This window comes from Xiphophorus maculatus, chromosome 23 (genome assembly GCF_002775205.1).
Source record: "Xiphophorus maculatus strain JP 163 A chromosome 23, X_maculatus-5.0-male, whole genome shotgun sequence".
In the NCBI taxonomy this organism is placed as follows: Eukaryota; Metazoa; Chordata; class Actinopteri; order Cyprinodontiformes; family Poeciliidae; genus Xiphophorus; species Xiphophorus maculatus.
The window spans coordinates 21,501,331-21,521,439 of NC_036465.1; the positions used below are offsets into that span (position 1 = coordinate 21,501,331).

Consider the following 20,109-nt stretch of genomic DNA (forward strand, 5'->3'; position numbering starts at 1 on the left):
TTATGTGTAGTTTCTATTTTGGCAAGCCAATCCTGTGTTTAGAAATGTTCACATGGAAACATCAGAAAACACCCAGTCTAATTCAAGGCCTTTCTGCCAAAAATACCAGTATGTCTTAGCATCTGTTAGCACAAGTAAAAACAATATAACTAAATACCAAGGTATGCATGCTCAAAAGTACAAATTAACAACACAAGTTAAATTATATTTTCTGCATGGCCTTTAAAGCTAAGATAGTGTTTCCTTTGCACAGAGGTGACAGCCGTCTCTGCTTTTGTGTCTCAGTTGGTTGCGTATGTATGAGCGCAGCTGTTGTCAAGCCATTTTCAGTTAAAAGAGGAAAGCAGAAAAAAAAGACGTATGTGGCGAGGAAATCCCCTGCAGTACGCCAAAATCCAAGGCAACAAATAAAGAGCAAGTCAGACACTTTGGTTTTAATGGCACACCCAAAATAAAATTGTTCCATTTGATGATAATTACAAGAGATTATAAGATAACTTCAATAGCACTATCAATATATCAATATCTGCATTGTTGTTGAATTTCCCTTTTGATTGAAGGGGAAGTTTTTTGTTTTTTTTCCCTTTTGGCACTGCATGTGTTGCATGAATTAGACAGATTGTAGTTTAATATTATAAAAGCCCTTATGTCCTCAGGGAAAGCTATTGGTGGTGCATAGCTGTTTACTTTTTATCTGCAGCTTTGATAGCTGTGATGGCATCACGATACGATCACGCAAAAGGGGCCATACGCTTTACTGCATGCTTGCATGCCATATCGTGCACATAAACATTTATTACTGAAAAACGAACAGCTTAGAATGCCGAACGCTGTTTTCAGAAGAAAATGTGTCATACTTTCCAGGAGGTTCTGCATTTTTCAGGTTTCTCCACGGGCATCCAAGATAGCAGCGGCAATAAAGTTCCAATAAAAGGGATTTAAATGTTCATACTTGTTTGCTTGTGTGTTGCGTTACTCAGTCAAAAGGGAGGCCGAACAGTTGGACACACACCAGGTTCTGTTCAGGCTGAGCCTGCAGTGTCAGGCCATTTTACTGGGTTACGGGAATTCCCCAAGCCTCGCAGTGAAATTGCTTCCCCCTTATTCACCAGTTTCCTTAAAAAGTGCCTCTCCGACAGAAGCTGAATGTGTGGGTGAGTTGTTATTTGTTTTTTAACGTTTAAGATGGAGATGCAGAATGTTGCAGATTTGTTACTATTGTTTGCACTGTGTGAGTTCTTGCTTTTTCTATGGCTGAGGTGGCTGCAGCCATTTTGTGCTGTCACTGAAGTAGATGTGGTTGGCTGTGCATCACAAAGCAGAAAAACAGTCACTGTGAGGAGGGTTTTCAGTCCATGTGATTTTATAATTCATTCTGATAATTCATTGTGATATATAGTATTTCCTGCCTATATCACAAAATTAATATTTACTGTGAATTTATTTATGTTTTTGTCATAGGTATGTATATTTATAAAGTGATTTAAAAAACAGTTCAAGTTCAGCTGTGCATTTAAAGTTATCATCATGTGATTTCATCACTCCCTGGGGCGGAGATGCTTAATAATCTGTCACATAGTTTTGAAATAAAATCAAGAATTCAGATTTTCTGTCTAGACATATTACATTTTTGACTGCTGGGGTCAAAGAAAATACATATTTGTGACAGTTTTTTTATTTAGAAGAAATAATCTGCATGTTTTAAGCTAAGAGGAGACCGTAGATGCTGATACTTTCTAAACCAAAAGGGGATTTTCTGTTAATACATTTTGCTGCAGTTTCTTTACTACCAGATTGAACAATCCCTGTACCTTAACAGGGTGAGGTGTATGCTGAGTGCTTGTGTCAACATGGGACCTCAAACTGTGGGCTACTCTTTCACATCTCCCCTCTGCTCAATCCCTTGGCCTTGTTCAATTCGGAAAAATGGTTCTAAATGGTCTCTGCGGTTGGCATAATAAGAAAACAAAGTGTGCAGTTTTCTGCCCTGCAGGACGAAGTAATGGGTGACATTTCCTGTATCCTCTGGCTCTTGCTTTTTGTTCTGCGTTGGAAGTCCCAGAGTCATCACCATGTTTATTGTTTCAGCACATCACAGCAGCCTTAGGAGGAAATATCTTGCACCAGCAAATACTGACAAGGTGTTTGGTGGGAGACTGAGGACAAAGGAAAAAACAACTTTAGCACATTCTCCACATGAATTGTCTGTTTGCTTTTCCTAATGGCCCTGAATAGCTCCTTAGGGAACTGACTTGTGCTGTTAGTTAGCATTTAGAATGATTAAATGATTAATGTATAGATTTATGGAAGCAAGAGCACATATTGTACCCTTTCTATATGCTGTCTCCATCACTGTTATGTTTGTTTTAAGGTAGCATTTTCTTGAAAGGTATAAAAACAGAGTTTTGTGGAGAGTATCAATCCCTTGTTACAGTGGATCGCTGTGACATGGAAAGAAAATATGTTGTTAAAATGTCTCACCGATAAAAACTTGTGTTAACCGTTTGTCTCATTTTGCGCTGATCACCATTATGGCAAGCAACTGGCCACAGAAGTCACCTAAAAAGTAAAGAGAGTCCACCTTTGTGTAATTTAATCTCAGTGTAAATCTAGCTGTTCTGATGAAGCTTCAGAGGTTTGTTAGAGGACAAAAAAAATCACAAAGACCAAGGAACACAGCGGAGAGATTAGGGATGAGGTTCTGGAGAGGTTCAAATCAAGGTTAAGTTATAAAATGGTAACTCTGGAGGAGCAGCAGAGATCAATAGCTCAGGTGGACGAAGCTGTGAACATAACAATTACAAGTTGTACAACCATAAAGTTGACCATTGTGGAAGAAAGAAATCTGTGAGAAGTCCTATTTGGTGCTGGCCACAAACCACATGCGCAACACTGTGGAAGAAGGAGGACTGAACAGATGAGACCAAAATTTGTTTTTCTTCTTTCTCCAAGGCAAATTTGACTGAATTCGACTTATTTGGCAAATAAGAATAAAAAAGAAAAAGAAAAAGAAAACACAGTCTCTACATTTGCAAAGTTTATAAAGGATATTGCGAAGCAGACTTGCATCTAGTTGGAGTGAAAAGTGGTTCTATGAGGTATTGACTTAGTAATTCTTATTTAAATATATACATGTATATTTTTATAAGCCTCTTCGTTTTTCCTGCAGTTCACCATTATATGCTACTTTGTAGTTCTCTATCACATTAAATCACAATATACAACAAAGCTTTCAGTTGTAATTTTACAAAATGGTGTAATGTTCAAGGGGTTTGAAGACAATAGATTATTAAGCATTACAGTTTCTAAAAGTTAGGCAATTATTAACAGAAGGTATTTCTAAGTATGTTCTATGATGGTTTTAAGATCATGTATGAACTGGGTGTCTCAGCATTGTGGTGCACAGGAAGCACTAATTGTGGTTGCCTAAAAATGATAAACAAAGGTTTGATTCTCAGTTTATCAGAGAAAATCATCTTTAAATGGTGCCATGGTGCTGACAGACTGGGTGTTTTCTCGCCCAGTAAGACCACCAAGGCTGAAGTTCTAAGGCCATGCTGTCATAAATGTCTTCGTCAGCAAGAACTCTGTTTACAGTGGGAGAAAAAAAAGGAAACCTTAGTGGGAGCGTTCCTCTTGTGTGGTTAGGTCTGACTGTGTGAAGTAATCGTTGTATTATACTTTGAATTTCCAGCTAACTGAAGACCTGTGCATCGGTTTGAGGAGGAAATGTGACCAAAGATAAATGGCTTCTTAATTCCCACAAGATGTCACTATTGCTTTGAAGGATTTTAAATATTCTTCAACTTTGTGTGGACTTTAAAAAAAAAATTCTTTATGTTTGACATAAACAATTGATAATACAGACAGAGGTCAAATAAGCGATTTTAACTTCAAAAGAAAAAAAAATTAACTTCACTTTTAAAGACTCTGCAGACAAGTTACTTAAATAGTAACACAAGTATTTTGCTTAATTTCTATGAACATTTGTAAAGGTCCACTTTAAAGTACTTTTGGCCAGTTAATAGTCAGGTTACTATATTTCTAAATGTAATTGTTTGGGGTTTAGTTTAGAGGTGGTCAGTTGAGCTTTATAGATGGTTTTTGTTGCGTTTCACTCTGATTATGAGTACCTGTGTACTTCTTACCAACAGAGCCATTTAACAAATTCGTATATTATGAAAACACAAATTTATTTCAGTCACTGAAACACGTTGTGTAGATTAATAGCAAAATGATGTTTTCAAGGTTTTTTCAATGATAATTGTGACGATGTTCTGCTTAGAGCGAATGAAAAAATGCAATTCAGTTTCTTAGAAGAGATTAAAATTTTCCATGATCATAACAATAAAAGTGTGGGACGTTTTCTGTCAACTCATTTAAACATGAGCAGTGGCTGAAATGGGGATGATGGTGTCAAAAATGTAAAGTGTTTCATTTAAGTGTTCACATTCGTGAATGAAAGCTTTCACCCAAATACAACATTCATCCTTCCTGGATTCATATCAGCCATCAATTATGTTGAGTCTGATTTAGCTAAAATAAAGTTCAAAAGTTACAATGTACAGAAAGATTACAACGGATTGGTAGGATTTCTTTGTAATCAGTTGGGTAAATGGCTCATAATATTCCACTGCATTACTCATACACTGTGGCACAACAAAGCAATGTTGGAGGGCAGAGAACCTCAGGAAGTCCCAAACAGGACTGGTCATGTTCAACGTGTGAACGCAATCTTTTATATTCTTTCTTTAGTCACATGAAAAAAAAATGATTGCAACCTTTTGCAACTTTCCCCAAGTTATTTTAACATGCAGACATTGTTAATGAAAAACACAGATTAATTCAGGTAACATAACCAAACAACTAAAACTGAAGAGACAAACTATTTATTTTATCCTTCAATAAATTAGGAAATAAATTAGGACACAACCACTGAAGGAGACAGCGCAAGTTTCTTCTATGGGAGTTGGGTAAGGAGAAAGCCTTTGCTCTCTAAGACGCATGCTAAGGCCAGACAGAAGTTTGCCATAAAGACATAGACTGGGACTTCTGGAAAATATTCTTTGGACAAATATGTCTCAAACTGCGTTACTTAAACACCAGAATAAAGAACGTATCGATTACTAATTAAGGTTATATCAACCGTGAAGCATGAGTTACACTATGTATTGGAGAGTGCTTGAGATTACAGCTTGCAAATGGACTCAGGGGCAATGGAAAACATTTTGGAGACATGTCCTGTGGTTTGATAAAACTGAAATTAAAGTATTTGACCATAACAGCTACTATTATATAGCAAACGTGAGAAAACTGTTATACACAGGGGTGGAAGTATAAAGTTGTTTTCTTGCAGGAGGTCTGATACACTTCTCAAAATAGATAGCACAATGAGGAAGAACCTTGTGTGCAAATGTTAAAGCAACATCTCCAGATATTACACTAAAAAAAGAAAATGTAGCTCCAACTTAAATGAATTGTTTTAATTGGTCACTTGTAATGAAATTAACTTTACATTTCTTTAATTTGGCAACCCAATGACCTTAATAAATTACCTTAGATAAACTTAATTTGAGTACTTTTGACCAATTAATGCAATATATTAAAGTTGAATCACCTGTTCTTTTTTTTCAGTGAGCTCAATCTTGGGCACAAATGAGCTTTCCAAGTGGACAGTAACTCAAAGACCCACAGAAGTTTATAGTGGAAAGAAAACAAAGTCAAAGTTTTGGAGTGACTACCACACTGCCCCAGTTACATTTCCATACTTATTTTCTGAGCAGATCTGAGAAGCTGTGTGAGACAAAGATGGCCTCCAAATATATATTAGTGAGACCCGTTTTATCAGAAAGAATGAGCAAAAATGACAACAAACTACAGTTATCTACAAGGACACCCAAAATTTGACCCAAGTTACACAGATTAAAGGGCAATTATACCACATATTTTAAAAATACTCATAATGCTCGAAAAATAAGTGAAAAATTTGTGTTCATTCAATTATTATCAATTTTGGTAACGCTAACTGTCCTAAAACAGGAAAAGCTCAGTATGATTTTATGTGAGTCAATGAGAAAAATGTTATTAGGTTAGATTTTGTGGTGTTTAGATATTATTTAACTATTGGTGCTTGATTTCTGTTGCATTTTCTTGCCTTGAAAACATGCACGATTTATTCACACACTCATTTTTGACTTTGCAGTTATTAAATTGTCCTTAAGTTGGTATTTTCTTTGTTAACCTCAATTATTAAAAGATCTATTAAGTGAATTGAAAAAAAACCCCACTAAATAAAATATATGTAGGCTCATAAGTTTGTTTTGAATGGAAAATCATGACAAGAGAACTTTTCAGTAGACTTAATAATAAGTCAAAGCATGTAAATTGAATAAACAAGCTTTGATAAACTCTTGCATCGTAGGCATAGACTTTCTTGTGCTAAAATAACTTTTTATTTTTTATTTTTATAACATAATTTATTGTTATGCTTATTACCTAAAACTAGGTCATACAATGATGTGCAATCATGCTCCTCACATTCTTTCATGCCATAAGCACAAACTTCAATGCATTTTCATTTGCTGTTATGTTATAAACTAACATAAAGCAGCAAGTTATGATATTCCATTACAAAAATGAAAAAGAATAGTTGTTTGTTTGTACTGGGCTCCTATGAGTCAAGATATATATATGAATTTTGGGGTACATCTCTGCCAGCGTTGTACATTTATAAAACTAAAATGGTGCTCTTTCCTCTTTGCAGAATAGATCAACGTCAGTAACATTTCATGGAGAGTATCAATATTCAAGTCTCCTCAGCTGCTCCAGAACTTTATTTTTGTCCTGTCATGCTTGTATGTCAGTTTTCATGATGCCGTTTGTGAACTTCTATACACCAACTAATCACTGAGGTCTTCAACAGAACAGGAGGGTTCTATATATACCATTTAAGTGACTTCTGAAGGTTGTGCTGGGTTTTATTTATAGGTATTACAGTGAAGTGGGCTGAATAGACTCTTATTTGAAAAAAGCATCAGTAAAATTCAACGTAATTTTGTGGTTACACTCTGACAAAATGTGGAAAAGGTATGTGAATACTTGTACTTTGAACATTTTTGACAAGTTATTCAACCATCTAACAAAATAAAATAACAGTAGCCTATATATTTATAGTTGTTTTCCATAGTTTAAACTTAAACATTATAAGCACTGTTATTCGATTCTTACAAATTTTCCAAGCTGGCCGTGTTAACGTGCAGTGAAGACTCATTGCTATCTTGATCTAGGTCTTCTTGCCCTCATAGTTCAGAGGAAATATGTGATGCAACAACAGAAACCCCCCATCAGCCCCTTTGAATTTATCAATGAAAAATAAAGTAATTCAGCGAAAACGCTCGGGTTTGTCCCTGTTCTAAAATAAGTCACATTCTGAGGGTAAAAAAAACCAACAAAAGTATGGGAATTGTTTAAATTGCAATCACGAGAAATGTTAATAATTTTTTGGGACCTGTTTTACTTCACTTTCTGTTATGTCAGCCATTTTTGAAACGAGTGGGCACCGGTTTTGTACGCATTTATCAACACATCGCGAGGACGGGGTGAAGCCGTTCTCAATAATTAAAGATTACCTGATTAAATACGGAATTGAGCAATGCCTCTTGCCTCCGTGTTTACATCACGGTCAGCGACTCCGCGCAGGACGCGGATCTGCCCTCTGATTGGTCCGTTTGGCTGTCAGTCACTGCTGTTTACATCAAACGTCGCGAGGTGGAATTTCCCAGGTTACGGCATAGACTCAGTAGACTACTTCCGCAGTAGATGTCTGTCTAGCCACAGAGACGAGAGGCCACAGCAAGCTGAAAGGTACCAAACCAAAAAAAAACAACCTCTTTGTTCGTTTTTTTTCTCGGTTCGTCGTGTTGCTCCTCTTTCCGACTTACTTTCCGCGCCGACGGGAGCCCGTCTAGTGTAGAAATATCGGACTTTAAAGGGCTTCCTGTCCCGCATTGAAGCCGAAAGCTAACGAAGATGTCGTTAGCAATTTGCATGACAACAGCGAAAACTAATATTAGCCTTCTTCAGCCAATCAAGGTAGCTATCATCAACCGGATTGGGCTGTATTTTAGGCTCGAGTGTTAAATAAGTGTTTAATATTAGAAATATCGTTATTTTTTGCGTATTTCCCCCCTCTGCTTTTGTCTTTCTTCCTTGCTTATGAGCGTTGTGGTTGTATTATTTAGCCCTCTGTAACGCCAGCACACTCTTCCCAAATGTGTCACCCCTGTTAGTGAAGCATTAAGGTGGGTAGGTTGCTGCTTTTGTTGTCACTCATACGGTCGTTTCTGTATCGGGCATCAGCGATGGGTTTTTCACTCTTACTGCTAGAAACTAGAAGTTAAAAAACGTGGGCTTCGGTGGGCTTTTGAGTGGGTGTCTTGAATCATCTGCAAATTACTTTCTGAGACCTTTGAGGGGCTGTTATATGTGGATGCCCAGCTTTTTGGAAAATGATCTATAAACGATATAATCAGTGCTTCGGCAGCAGTTCTGGAGGAATACATATAAATCATTCCTAGCTGTATTGTTTTATGTAAACACTGGACATCAGTGTAGATGTGTGTAATCAGAACTCTACTATGTATAGATCTTTTTTTTCCGTTGAGCTTTTTTGTGTGCTTTATTGTTTTGTTTTTATTTATCACATAAAATTGAAACAGTTCTCCTTTTTCCCCACAGTTCAGAAGATCATGTTTAGTAAGTGAACGACGGCGATGGAAGGGAAAGGTCCGTATCGCATCTACGATCCCGGTGGGAGTGAGGTCAAGGCCAGGGATGAGGTAGTGGGGGGCAGCAGCTATCGCCAGCTGCTGGAGGAGAACAGCATGCTGAGGGAACGGATGAAGGGACTTAAGAGCTTAGGTAGGTTCCACATCAGAGCATGTTTCTGATGTCTGGGAAATGAGGATGACCCATCTTTGCTGAGTGCTAGGGATTATCATTTTCTTCGTGTTATCTATGGAACAGAAAACAGAAAATGATTTGAACAATACATCTCCTGTAGCAGTCTGTGTGCCTTCGCTTTCACAAAAATTAAACGGTTGTGAAACAATGGTTATGACGTATTGTAAAACTTGAAAAACGTCCTAGGTTATCTTTGGACATGGTTGCATACCAGCAGTGTGATTGGACTTTGACTCACCAAGGATGTGTCTTTATTTCCCTCTGAACATCTGTCATGTCCTATTTACTGACTGCTCCTGTTTGTGAAAAATACTCATCTAAAGCGTCTTCTTAGACTGTGACGACGAGATTTCTAATGACGTTGCAGGTGATCTTTTGGAAGAATCCCAGTCGGAGGCTTCGCGGCTTCGGCAGCGGGTGGAGGAGCTGGTGAGGGACAATGAAGCTTTAAAGTCGGCCAGCTACGCCGCCAGTCTGTGCGCGGGAGCGCCTGTTCACACTGAGGCTCAAAGTAAGTCCCACAGATTTCATCCAATCTGTGGGATGGCTGAAAACTGTGAAATGAGGAATAGAACTTGGTATCTAACTCGGCTGTGATAACCAGTTAAATGAATATTGTGATTTAGCTTGTTGCCTTGGTTGATTTCAGGCAAACCCTGTTTACACCCCACTGCAGAGAAGGAGGAGCAATCAAGCTGTTTAGGGAGAACACTTCAGCCAGAGAAGCCCCATGTATGTACTGAGTTTTATCTAATGTGACGTGTGTGTGTGTGTGTGTGACGTTTATGAATCGGTAACGGATATCAAACCTTTTTGGTCTTTACAGGAGGCCTTATTGGAATCTGAAAGGGGGAATATGGAGGGAAGGAACTCTGATGCCTTGGCTGTATGTACCAAAATAAAAACTACCCCAGAAGTTGTTTTTTTTCCCAAACAGTTTTTCAGATCAGATGATCCTCTTGCTTTGACTTCAGCATAAATTTTTTTTCTGTGGCTTTTGAGGCTAAATTCAGGATTTCCTCTGTATAGCAATTTCCTCAAAATTAGGAATACATCAGGGGTGCATTGACTCACCTACAAACACAATACTGGCAGCTCCATCTGAGTCAGTGAAGGGAAATTCCAGGATTATTACGGACTAGAATTACTCAGATTCATTCACGCTTTACATCCTTGGACATGGGACTGCTTTTATATTTTAGGCTAAAGTAGTATTTTAGTACACCTTTCTTAAATTTTAGCACATAAAAATAACATTTTTATGTAACAGATTTTAAAAGGCGAAAGTACTCTCTGAGTACTAAATTTAAATCCACCAGGTCAAACGGGTTTGACTTTTCAGAGAATTTAGCATCTATTTTCCATAGAAATAAAGCAGAGTATTTATGTTGCACAGCAGGCTTTGTGTGGTCTCGAGTAAATATGTAAAAGATGGCCTCGCCTACTCATCTCTGCGAAGATGACTGACTTTCCACCTGTGTGGCTCTCTCCAGGCGGGGTTGGTGGCAGGAGCGCTTCCCCAGCTTCCTCAGGAGAACAACGAGCTGGCGAGTCAGCTGAAGCGGCTGGAGAGCTCTTTCAGCATATTTGCAGAGGAGTCGAATCCAAACCAGCTGCTGGCTCACCTCGGCCGCATGGCGGTGGAGTTTCACCATCTCTCCTCAAAGGTCCAGAAGAACGAACAGAGGACCTCTCTCCTACAGGTAAGAAGCCTGGAAAGTTAATTGGCACATTTAGGATGTTATTGTGAACTATTTCTGGCAATTTTTAAAATATTTCTATTTTCTTTTGAATGTTACATTAAGAGTTGTGAAACAGCAACATTTTAATGAGTTGGTAACTTGTGAGATCTGTTTTGGAAGCAAATGTACACTTTGCCAGCAAATTTTAGCCAATCAGTTTACCTGTAGTTTTAGTTTAATATGCATTGTTCCTTAGAAACTTTAACTCTGACATTAACAATAGAGCGTTACAGGTGAGCAACGTTTTGCACTTGACTAATCTGTTTTGCCCAATCCTCTTATTTGGCATAAAATAATAAAGACTTTCCAGTAACGATTAAATAACTTAATTTCTAAACTTATCACTATGAATAGGAGGTGTGTCAAATAATATTCATTAAAAGCTTTAAATTTTGCATTTGCTACCGATGCGTCCTTAAAAAGAATGGTATTTATTGACAGAAAACGAGAACAGGGTTTTTGGCAGATTCTTAAAAATTATTATATTTAATCATTTCTATTTTAGGGCTATAAAAAGGCTGAAATGGATTTTCTATAATGGTTCTTAATTTCATTACCTTTAGTTTCATCTTTACATTTTTATGGTTGCTCATTTATTGCTTTTCACTTCAAGTGACTTCTTCTTTTTTATTTTTTACAGTAAGTTAGTTTCTGCTGAAACTCGTTTACTGAAACTGTGCCGTTACATTATCTACTGCTAGCCCATCAAACTGGATGTATTTCACAAGGTTTAGATTCAAAGTAAGGATTTCAATAGTAAACTGATTGTAACATTTTATCAAGCTTAATATTTACTACAAAAATGCATCAAGGTAAAAAAATCTAGTTATAAAAGCAGTAGCCTCACATGTTCAAGTCAAAAAACATCAAATTAAGTCTATGCAGTCATATCTAATTTAACTTATTTACCAAGTTAAATGTGCTTTATAACACACTTATGATATTTTCTTTTATTATTCTGAGGTGTAAATTATCTGCTCTTAAACGTACCTGGTTGAAGCTGGCAGAAACCCCAAAGAAGTTTTAACCTAAAAAATGTCATTTTCTGATAAATTGTGATTTATAGATATGCAAATCAAAACCTCTGTATGTTTTAAAAAAATATTTTTTTATGGCAGCATTGTTTTTAAAAAGCAGGAGCTTTTAGTTTAAAAAAAAAATCCAGTAGCAGTGTACAGAGTGGTGGTTAATATTGAAATAAATGTGGGTCTTCTGGTCTCTTTGGTTTTGTAGACGCTGTGTGAGCAGCTCAGACAGGAAAACAATGAGCTTCGAAAGAAAATGGAAGAAGATCATCATATCAGGAATCGAGACTTGGAGCAGCTGAGGTAATGTTTCTCCGTCTCTTTCAGCTTCACTGGACTTTTGTATTTCCTCAGTTGAGCAGAAAGTATTTTGTCTGGCTGGTTGAATGAATACCATGTGAGGTCGCGCTGCACGTTACGTCACCTACAGTCATTTTTGTGTATTAAACCTCCCTGCAAGTTGTGAAAACGGCTTCCTGTCTGTTTTGATTTTGTGACTCTACACATTCTGTAGTTACGCTTGGCGGCTTCAGGACCACGCTTTCACTTCTGATGGGGAATTATTTAAGTGCTTTCTGTTTGTGTCCCCATCTGAGACTTGTAGGTTCTTCCCAAAGGACATGACTGTAAAGCGTCACAGTCTAGGAAAAAACTGGACTCTGCTCAGAAATATTATCATTTTCACTTTCTTGCTTACTTAGACTGGAGAATCAGAAACTGAAGGAGCTGGTCACGGGAGGGACAGCAGTGGTGTCGACTGCTTCACCGTCAGAAACAGAGACTCCAGAGGCCAAAGACGAGCCGGTTAAGGAGGAATCTCCAGCTGTTCGACCTAAAATGGAGGCCACCACACCGCAGAAGGTACATTTATATCAAGAACATAAATTGCGTTTATTATTTATGATTTTTTTTTTCTTTTTTACTTTTTTCCTCCTATTTTCCTTGGAAAATATGGTTAGCAAACAAATTCAATGAATCTATAACATAGCTTCCTCATATATGTGCTATGTAATCATGGATTTTTGTGGAATGAGGAAAATTTTTGTGTATGTGTCCCCAGAGTGGAAAATCAGCAGAGAAAACCCCAGCTAAAGCATGTGACATAGAGGTGTACGAAAAGAAGATCAAGCTTTTGGAGAAGCAGAGAAAGGATGTGAGTCTTTTCTTACTTTTTTTTTTTATTTATTTTTTTTAAAGAAAGTAGCTGCCCATCCTCTTTTGCCATTGGGGAAAGTCTCTGTGCTCTTTGTTTCCTACATGTTCATTGTTTGTTTGGCTTTCTGGCGCTGCTCACAGGTTCTGGAGGTGAACAAGCAGTGGGACATTCAGTGGAACGCCATGAAGTCACAGTTTGAGCAGAAGGTACAGTAATGACTTTACGGCTGCCATGAAGAGTGTGGGAAGACGTCTGATTGACTTTTAGACCGCTTGAATGCAAATTACTGTGAAAAATATGTTTACATTTATATTACGAATGCAAAAAAAGAATCTCTGACACATTTGATGACATAATACACTTTTCGTTTTGTGTAAATATTTTTTTTTGGCTCTTATAAAAGTTTAGAGAAAAATCATAAAAGACTAATAAAAAAAAAGTTTAAAAAATGTAGAAATGCAACAGAATTGACAACAAAATATATCTGAGTTCACAATAAGCATTTCTAAGCATGTTGAATCCAGTTTCCCACTGTATTCTGGGTTAGAGATGGCTTCACGTGTTGTCTGATAGTTTGTGTCTGTCTCATTTATTTCCAAACTGCTGGTTCTGCTACCAAAGAAGGAAGGAGACCATTTTTGCATTTCCCCCAGAAAACAGTTGAAGCCCTAGTTCAGTTTTACCATTGAAATAATTTGTTTTTAATCGGTGACAGTTTTTAGGCCATCTGCAGGGAAACTTACAACTCTGATGTTTGTGAGCAAACAGGTGGCAGTCAAGTGAAGCAATTACACGCATGTCCTTTTTTCTTTTTATTTTTTTTTCTGTTTCAATGTGCTTGTCCAGTGGAAAAGGTGCAATCTTGCAATAGCTTGCTATTTGAGCATACTTACCACAAGGCCTGTCACACTTCAGCAAGAATTCCCCTCACCTCTCCGGTACCCGCTGACTTCCTGCTGTGGTGCAGTCAGAGGGCAGCAGCGACACACGGATGTACACACACTGCCTCACAATGGCGCTCACACACCTGCGTTTGTGCACGCCCGCATCCTTGAACATACCGACATTCACACTCTGCAGAGACGGGGACACCATGCAGGCTTAGGTTTAAACCACAGAACCCCAGATATATCCATTTGCGTCACTACGGTTCGTTCATATTTTATACAAAGATAGAACTGCGTGTTCGCAAATGTGTCCTTTTTGCGGCTTGGTTTGTAATTTGATAACGCACGTTTCCTTAATGCTCTATTTCAACACAGGCACCAGCAGATGTTTATCTTTACCAAAGTTCTTATCTTTTAAGTTTTTTTTTTTTTCATTTTATGCTTTTTTAAAAAAAAAAATTATGTCGCGTATGCAGTTTTTGTACACGAGTTGTGTGATGAGTGTTCTTGAGACACATGATTTAAACTCTTCCTTAGATCACAGACCTCAGGCAACGTCTGGCCGAGTCCCAGAAAACTGTACTGGAGCTGGAGGCCGAGCGAGAGCAGAGGCAGCGCGACTACGACAAGAAACTGCTGCTGGCCAAGTCCAAAATTGAGAACGTACAGGTGAGGATGGAGAGACACAAAACCCACTCATTTCATAAAATATCTGAATAATCAAGAATATAGGAGACTGAACAAAGTGCCACTGACTTTGTTTGTTTCAGGGCGAGAAGGAGTGTTTAAACTCTGAAACAACTGAGCTGAAGCAGAAGGTTCGCTACCTGCAGGATCAGCTGCTGCCCCTCAGTAAGCAGAGGGAATACCAGGAGAAAGAGATCCAACGCCTAAACAGAGTGAGCAAAAGAGAAACAAATTCAGCTCCAATCAGTTTCACTTGTTTTCTTGGTTGTTTTTTTTTACGCGTTCACTGTCTTTTTTTCCAGGCCTTGGAGGAAGCCTTGAACTTGCATTCCCCCTCATCCTCTCAGCAACCTCCTGGACCGGGGAACTTTGCAGATGCAGCCAATAACCTGAAAAAACAGGAGCTGCTCACACAAATCGCTGTACTAAAAGAACAGGCAAGAAGCGCATCACAAAATATGAACAGTTATACTTTAAAGCTGAATCGTTTCCACGTCGTATGTCTCGTGTCTCCGTATGGTTTGGAGCTAATGAATCTTAGCTCCAAACCATGGTTTCTAAGGCCTAGAGTGTCCCTGTTCATTATAATGGAAAAGAGAAAAATGAAACAATTACTTTTAACACAAAGATTTAGGGGCTGCTTTTGGAAAAACGTTATGCAACTTAACTGCTCTTCTCTCTCCGTCATATTTTAGTAGCACATTGAGCACTTTGATTTGTCCGCAAATCCGCAAAGTAGAAACCTTTATTTTTTTACAATTATTATACAATAAAATACTCCATAACACATTGAAACCAAAGAACAAAACCTTTTTACAGGCCCAAACATTTGTTTAACAAATAAAAAGTACTGTATAAACTTTTTTTTTTTTTTACAAATAACTACTGTACTGTAAAATAATGATTTTAATATGAACTGAAGGTGGATCCCCTCCGCCCGAATTGCGGAGATCAGCGCCGCCCCACCGCGACCTGAGTCATTGGATTAGAACGGGAGAAAATAAAAAATAATTATGAAAAAAACCAAACAAAGTACAGTAGGACAAATAGTGACTCGTGTATTTCACTGCTCTTCTGGCTGAGCCGTTGCATCCTGACTCCGCTCTGTAGCGTTTTGTTCTTCTAAAGCCCGCGGTGCAGGTGTGTTTTTTCGAGAGAAGAACATAGTTATCGGTAGTTGTTGTCGCTCTTTTTCCTTCTTTTAAACCGACAGGGCACCATCGATTATGTTAAATTTGGCAAGCTGTTTTATGTACGTGTACATATTAAACCGCAAAGTTATTGACACACAGGTAGAGAAGAAGCGCAGAGACTGCTTAGCCAATCAGAATGCAGAACACAATGCACGATGCAAATCCGCGAAGCAGCGAGACCGCGAAAGGTGAACCGCGAAATAGCGGTTTTACTGTATTACTTCCAGTCAGCCTAATCATCAACCCTCCTAGAGTATGTAACTTAAAGTTTGATAGTTTGGAACAAAGTTACCATTATAATACTGTATGTTTTGAAAAGCTAAAATCTAAATACATTTTTTTTCTTCCTTATCAAGGAAGATGTATGGCTAAATTTTATACTGTTTTTTAAACCTAAATCAACCATCATACCAACTTTTTAAAAAGAAATAAGTAAATAAAAATAGCGTCTCCCAGTTGTTTCTGTGGAGTAAGGCTCTTTAGACCTCAAATCTTCTTCATTTAATTTTTTTTAAATACTTGCTCTGAAATAATAGGTATTAATTGCTCCTGTGAAAACAGATTTTTTTTTAGGTCGTCTCAAAAATAAAAAAGAGAAAAAATAAGCAACATAATGTGTTGTTTAAAATAAAATGTCACAAGAAAACGCAATCTGTATTATCTAGACCTATCCTCAGTAAGTAAATATAATTTAAACTCATTTCAGTGTACTCCACACAAGTTTTTTTTTTTTTTTGGATTAACTTTATACTGTATGTAAAGTTTATACTTTATTTCTTGTTAATATATTGGATGCTAAATAATTTTTAAAAACAATACAGTTGATGTTTTTTAAAGAGTACATTTGACATTATGGTTTTGGTCTTTCCTCTGTGGGAGGAAGCAATAAGCCTAAGAAACAGAATTCAACTTAAAGATGTCTCTCTTTCAATAAACTGTGTGTATTTTTATTTTTTTTAACTTCAGGTGAAAATCTTCGAGGAGGACTTTAGGAAAGAAAGAAGTGACAGGGAGCGAATGAATGAGGAGAAAGAGGATCTTAGACGGCAAGTCGAGAGGCTCCAGGGTCAGATTACCAATTTGACCAATCAAGTAAGAATCATTTTGTTTGGCATTTTTTATACACCCTAGAAAGATTTTGCATTTAAATGTTGCAGCACAATACTATTTTATCTTAATGAGAGATTATTTTCTTTATGTTTTTCTATTTTGTGTGTGTGTGATCTAGCTTCATCAAGCTCAGAATGAGTGTCAGAGAGAACGCACAGAGAGATGTAAGCTGGAGAGACTGCAGATGCAGCATCACAAACAGGTACTGGCTGCTGAGCTTCATAGTATTACAGCTTCATACAATAACAGGATATGTTAGGTTAATTGTTAAATCAAGGTGGTCATTGGTCATGTCTTTCAGTGTTAAATAAGTAAAATAATAATTAAAAAAACTTGTCGACCAGTGCCCCCTTGTGGCTGGAAAGTGTCAGATGCAAGAGCTTCAATAAGTTGATTTAAAAACAACAACCTGCTTTTTGCTAGTTGTCCAGTGCATTTGGGATCAGCAGGTGCAGCAGGGTTGAGGGCCTGCAGTGGGGCCATGTCGTTACATGGACTGCTGTAGGTGTGCACGGATTGGAGATCACATTTGTACTTATGACACCTCATAGGGGCAGCAGCAGGAAAGACGTACCTCAGACCCCACGTCGGGCTCAGTGAACGGCCCTCTGAGCCCTCCCTACTGTGGTCCCTTTGTGCAGGTGGGAACGCAGGGCCTGGAGGGCTGGCCCATTCACTTCCCTCCCCGGATGCCCAACGCAGCGGGCGCCGCAGCAGCAGCCGCCGCAGCAGCAGCACCGCCCCCAGCTCGAGACTTCCAACCTGTTACCCCGGTAAGGGAGCGCTAAACCCCTGTCTCTCTTCCTCTTACCCCAAGTTTCTTGTGAGGATCATGGTGAGAATTTAAGGATTGCTGCTTCAGGTGTGGAATATTTTTGGTTTTAACTGTAAATTTTGTTTGGTCAGGGTTTTCCTTGGCAGATGTCATTCCCTCAACCACGAGGGGCCAGAGCAGTAGGAGAGAGCTCAAGACCGCCACCAGAGAACGCAGGTAAAGAACATGCTCACATTTTCTTTTGCTCAAATTGCTTTGTATATGAACTATTTTAGGTCAGTTCTCCATCTACTATGCAAAACATCTGTTGTGCCTTGCAAAAAACTTTCATGTTAAAATCACAAACTAAAGTTTTCTAATTTTTTATTTGATGTGATGCACCAGCACAAACTAGAGTATAGTTGTTAGATATACATATTTATATAGAGAGAGAGATTTATAAATAAAAATTTTAAAAGTGTGGCATGCATTTATATTTAGCCCACTTTAATCGGACATACAGTGGAATGGTTTAGATCAAATTAAATGTGTGTGTTAGAATGGCTTAGTCAAAGTTCAGAACTCATTCCATTTCAGAATTTCTGCCAATACTTGAAAGTTGATCAGAGGTTCTCCATTTAAACAGAATGAGCCTAAGCTGTTTTGCAAAGGTTAAATTTACAAGTATTTTGGTGTTTGAATGTGCAAAACTGGCAGAAAACAACTCCAAAAATCTTGCAGTTTTAATTTAATATTAAAATACCTCATTTTATAATTACCTGCTAAGCTGCAGTGATGCATTGTAGTTTGGTTGTAATGTCATGAACTGCAAGGGGTATGAACACTATATGGAACTAACCGGTTGCAGAAACAAATGTTTTAAACACTAGAAGAACTGGAAAACTGAACTTTAAGTCAGACCTGGTTTTGTGGGTCGACAGTAATGAGTCTTTGCTTCTGTACCCTTGTAGATCAGTCAACAGCAGCCACAGCAACAGGGTTTGGCAAAAGGGAGAGACAGAACATCGACCCCGGAAAGCACTAAAGCATCACCGTACCCATCTGATGGAGCCTGGGTAGTAGCATGAAACTGTCTTTGAGTTGACAAGGTGTGATTGAGATATAATTTTCCTACTGAACTGTAGATATCCTATTGTAATGTTGTTTATACTTGCGTTTTATAAGGCTATTTGTGAAACACTTCGCTATTCTGAATATATATAAATATATATACATATTATTTAGATTTTTTTATCTGGAACTGAAGTCCTTTTGTTAAATGAGTTTGAATAATTATCATTGCTTTCTTTTGTTTTATTTTATTTCCTTCTGCAAAATATACCTATGTAATTGTCTCTCTGCAAGTATGTAACACCTTAACACTTTGATTAACTTGTAGGGTTACTGGAAGCCATTCCCCAAAAGCAAATAGGACAACATGTGCTCATTCCAGCACTGAATGATTATATAGGTACAATAAATCATAGAAGTAAAAACAAAGTGAATGTTAATTGATTTTATGAGGATTTCTACAGTGCCATCGATGTTCTAGAAATGTCTAATATGTGTAACTGTTCGAAAGTGGTTGTTGAAATACAAAAATTTGGGGAAATGAATTTTGATACCAAAAAAACAAAAAACATGATTGTGATTACTAATAATTTATTTATAACCTGCTGTTTTGATAGTTGCATTTACTGAGTGTAAATCATTGTCTTTAGTAATGCTGTTCTTTCTATGTTGTTAGTGTAATCCCAATATATTGTAGCTATTGACATTGTATGTTTGTATCAGACACAATACACAATGCACATTACTTAACCATCTTTTTTTTCCATGATGATGGACCTAATCTCATTAAACAACACTTCTACTTGGTTTTACCACGCATTCTGATATTTATGCTCATTTTTACTGCATCCTGTATCATTTTACTGTAGCCCCAACACACAGTTGCAAACAGAGCCTCAAAATCTTAAGGCAGCAGGAGTAATTAGAGTCCTACTCGTACAACAACTTGCATATTACAGCTCTGCTCCTCAGAGGAAAAAAAAACCTTGGCCAGGATGTCTTGTCGATGTTTTCAGTCCCAATTGACAACCAGCATTTAATGCCAAGGGGATTTGCCTGCAAAGTCAGAAGACCTCATGATATAGTACAGGATCAAGATGTTGGAAATATGTTCTACAATTTGTAAGATGCTCAAACCAATCTCAGAAAGTGGTTTTACCTAAACACCAGTTATTTCCTTAGTATAAAATATTTCAAGTAGTCAGACGAAGGGCTTCAAATTGTGCGGGACGGGACTTTGGCTCAGTTTTTGTGAAAAGAGTTTGTAAGTTGCGGGGAACAAAAATATTTGATGGATGAGAACTGAGACATCAGCAGAGTTGCACTTTGAAAGGTATGCTGTAATTTCTGGCAGGTGTATTTTTCTGGTTTATAGCGTTCTTTTTTCCCTTTTTGCTGTTGGCAAAAAGCACATGTGAGACTTTTTGTATTTGACTGGCTTAATAAATCTATTCTAAATGTCTTACCTTATTCACATTTTGTCTTTGTACTGCCGCAGGCTAGAGTATTTACAACCGTTATTG

At 37.7% G+C, this 20,109-nt stretch overlaps 1 protein-coding gene across 3 annotated transcripts; it reads left to right on the forward strand.

The window, feature by feature from the left end:
• Positions 1-1,097: 1,097 nt before the first annotated feature.
• On the forward strand, positions 1,098-20,049 carry tnip1 (TNFAIP3 interacting protein 1). 3 transcript variants are annotated; one of them, XM_023328490.1, is made up of 18 exons: positions 1,098-1,154; positions 8,737-8,919; positions 9,329-9,472; positions 9,611-9,693; positions 9,788-9,847; positions 10,455-10,664; positions 11,937-12,031; positions 12,430-12,589; positions 12,789-12,881; positions 13,025-13,090; positions 14,309-14,440; positions 14,542-14,670; positions 14,761-14,895; positions 16,618-16,743; positions 16,880-16,963; positions 17,313-17,534; positions 17,668-17,752; positions 18,487-20,049. In XM_023328490.1, exons 2-18 carry the CDS (start codon positions 8,772-8,774, stop codon positions 18,558-18,560), a joined length of 2,046 nt encoding a protein of 681 aa, XP_023184258.1. In that variant the 5' UTR covers positions 1,098-1,154; positions 8,737-8,771; the 3' UTR covers positions 18,561-20,049. The 3 variants fall into 3 exon arrangements, with proteins under 3 accessions (XP_023184258.1, XP_023184257.1, XP_023184259.1); XM_023328489.1 differs by lacking the exon at positions 1,098-1,154 and adding an exon at positions 7,773-7,863 and having other exon boundaries at positions 18,487-20,048; XM_023328491.1 differs by lacking the exon at positions 1,098-1,154 and adding an exon at positions 7,774-7,863 and having other exon boundaries at positions 17,403-17,534; positions 18,487-20,048.
• Positions 20,050-20,109: the final 60 nt, after the last annotated feature.